A 2,133-nucleotide genomic window follows, 5' to 3' on the forward strand; every position below is an offset into this window, starting at 1 on the left:
GATAGGCTCGGCAGCTTTATGCTTGTTCTTCCTGACTTGATCAGAGTAACCATTTATGACGCTGGACTTTTCCTGCATGTGATTTACCTTGATAGCACTGGGATCTTTGCTGTTCTTTGCGGAGGGACTTTTGGGTTGGTCAAGATCTAGTAAGGAACTGAAGATGGAGGGACTTTGGGGTTTGTCAAGATCTTGTAAGGAACTGAAGATTGAGGGGAGGTGAGTATCCTCCACCAATGTAGTGATGTCTGCAAGATCATTGCTAGACTCAATCCCATTTTCAAGTATCCTTTGGCCCTCAAGACGCTGGCTGTTCTTTCTCAGGTTGGCATTTTCAGCACGAGGCTGCTCCTCTTGGCCAAGAGGACCAATGCAGGACAGAAGCTGGTGAATATCAGGGATTTCTAAAGGAAGCAGTGGAGGATCTTGATTTTCTTTTGGGAACTGGTAGGCATCTAGAGGCTTTGAAAGCTTGGTTTTAATCTCATCCAAATTCTCAATCTCGGTTTTGTCCTGGTTTGGAGCTGGAGACAGTTTCAAGAGATTAGTTGGACTCTGGACTGGGGCTGTCATTGAAATGTCCCCAAGCTCAGGTGAAGGATTACTCTCAGGTATCTGGGTATTTTGGGTACTGCAGGACTTGGAGAATTCCGGAGCTTGTGCCAGACAAAATGTCTTGCTTGGAGATTGCAATCCCAGGGAAGTATCCATCCCCAGGGAAGTTTCCATCACTACAAAGGAGTCAAGGAAGAAGTCAATCCCTGGTAAGTGAGATGTTCCCCCTATATGCCAGTGCAGCAATGGGATACCTTTCTAATACGGGCAAGGCATTTCTACTAGCTCTTCTTCAGGACCATGGACAAGACCCTGTATTGGGTGATAGGCAGTGACTGTTCTCTTACTGGTTATCATTTGATGTGATTGTTTCTTGGCTTTCTTTGAATGCCATAGGGTTGTTGTAAGCCAAATAAAAAGTGAAAGTGATTTTTAAATAGGAGATGTTTTATAAAGCCTCATATTCTCATATAGGGTCACTTCCATTCTCTCCACTCTCCTGAGAGAATAAGAACCCTTTACACCATGGACTAGGGGAGAGAGTGGAGCCCTTCCTCATGAAATATATTAGCAAGCACAGATTCTGAGTCTGTTTGTTTTGGAGAGGATCTCTGAGCACAAGGTCTTAAATCCTATTGTAAGTTAAGGAAAATCAAAATGTCACCGCGAAAATAAAAGTTCTGAAGTGCCTTCCAAAGAGACTAAAGTAATAGATTAAGGAAGAGAGATACAGAGTGCTGGTGTAGGGGAACTGATCAGCCAGGCCACTAAAAAGTGTTGTAGCTCTTGGGACTCTCTTATATGTGGCATAGATGGCCATTATAGTGTTGCACTTTCTCACTTAGAAGGTGTTCTTAGATAGAGCCTGAAAATGAGTAGCAATGTCCAAGAATAGTGGTTGAAGTCTCAGGACTTAAATTCTGCCTATACATGGACTTACCACTTGGCTATAGATTTCACCCTCCCTTTCAATGCTGAGTGTATTCCTCTCCTTTCTTGTTGGTTGTACTCACCTTGAAAACTGGTTTCTGTGATGGGTTGAGCAGATACAGGGTAATACATCCCAGTAGTTGAGACTGGTGGTAGAACTTTTGTGGGCCGAACCTCCTTTAATACCATCACCATTTCTGGTTGATGGGCAGAGGCCCTATTTCCTGTATATGACACAGAGCCATAGGATTGCAGCCAGGGGCCAAGTTCTCCAGATAGTTGAGGCCCCAGTGTGCCTGGATTATAGTAATATACCTGGCTTCCTTTCTGGTAGGGGAGTGACAGGCTATGGCCGTGCTGGTTTGGAATTTGAGATTGTGTCCTCTGAACAAGGCTGGCAGATAGTGTTGGATACAGAGGGACCATAATATTGGCATCTGAAATTTTATCATGCTGGGCTGTCATAGACATGGAAGAGACACCTGTGTTCTGGTCAATAACAGTCACAGTGAAGTCCCTGAGTGAGGATGACTTCTTTTCTGTGCTTGCTGTAATGTCCCACGCAAAAACGCCTGGGTAAGAGGCAGTTGAAGTAGAGCTGTGGCTCTGGCCACTAACCCCAGACAACATAGATGTGCTGGAATGTTG

The 2,133-nt window shown here is 44.6% G+C and overlaps 1 protein-coding gene across 1 annotated transcript; it reads right to left on the minus strand.

Moving 5' to 3' along the window:
• Nucleotides 1-3: 3 nt before the first annotated feature.
• Nucleotides 4-2,130, minus strand: LOC116548355 (uncharacterized protein C2orf78-like; the record flags this gene model as incomplete). The annotated part of the gene is made up of 2 exons (XM_032273862.1): nt 4-731; nt 1,569-2,130. Coding segments are annotated over 2 exons (1,290 nt in total), but the record flags the coding sequence as incomplete, so codon positions are not given.
• Nucleotides 2,131-2,133: the final 3 nt, after the last annotated feature.

The sequence above is a fragment of the Sapajus apella genome, unplaced genomic scaffold, assembly GCF_009761245.1.
Source record: "Sapajus apella isolate SASKATOON/1434 unplaced genomic scaffold, GSC_monkey_1.0 scaffold10383, whole genome shotgun sequence".
NCBI lineage: Eukaryota > Metazoa > Chordata > Mammalia > Primates > Cebidae > Sapajus > Sapajus apella.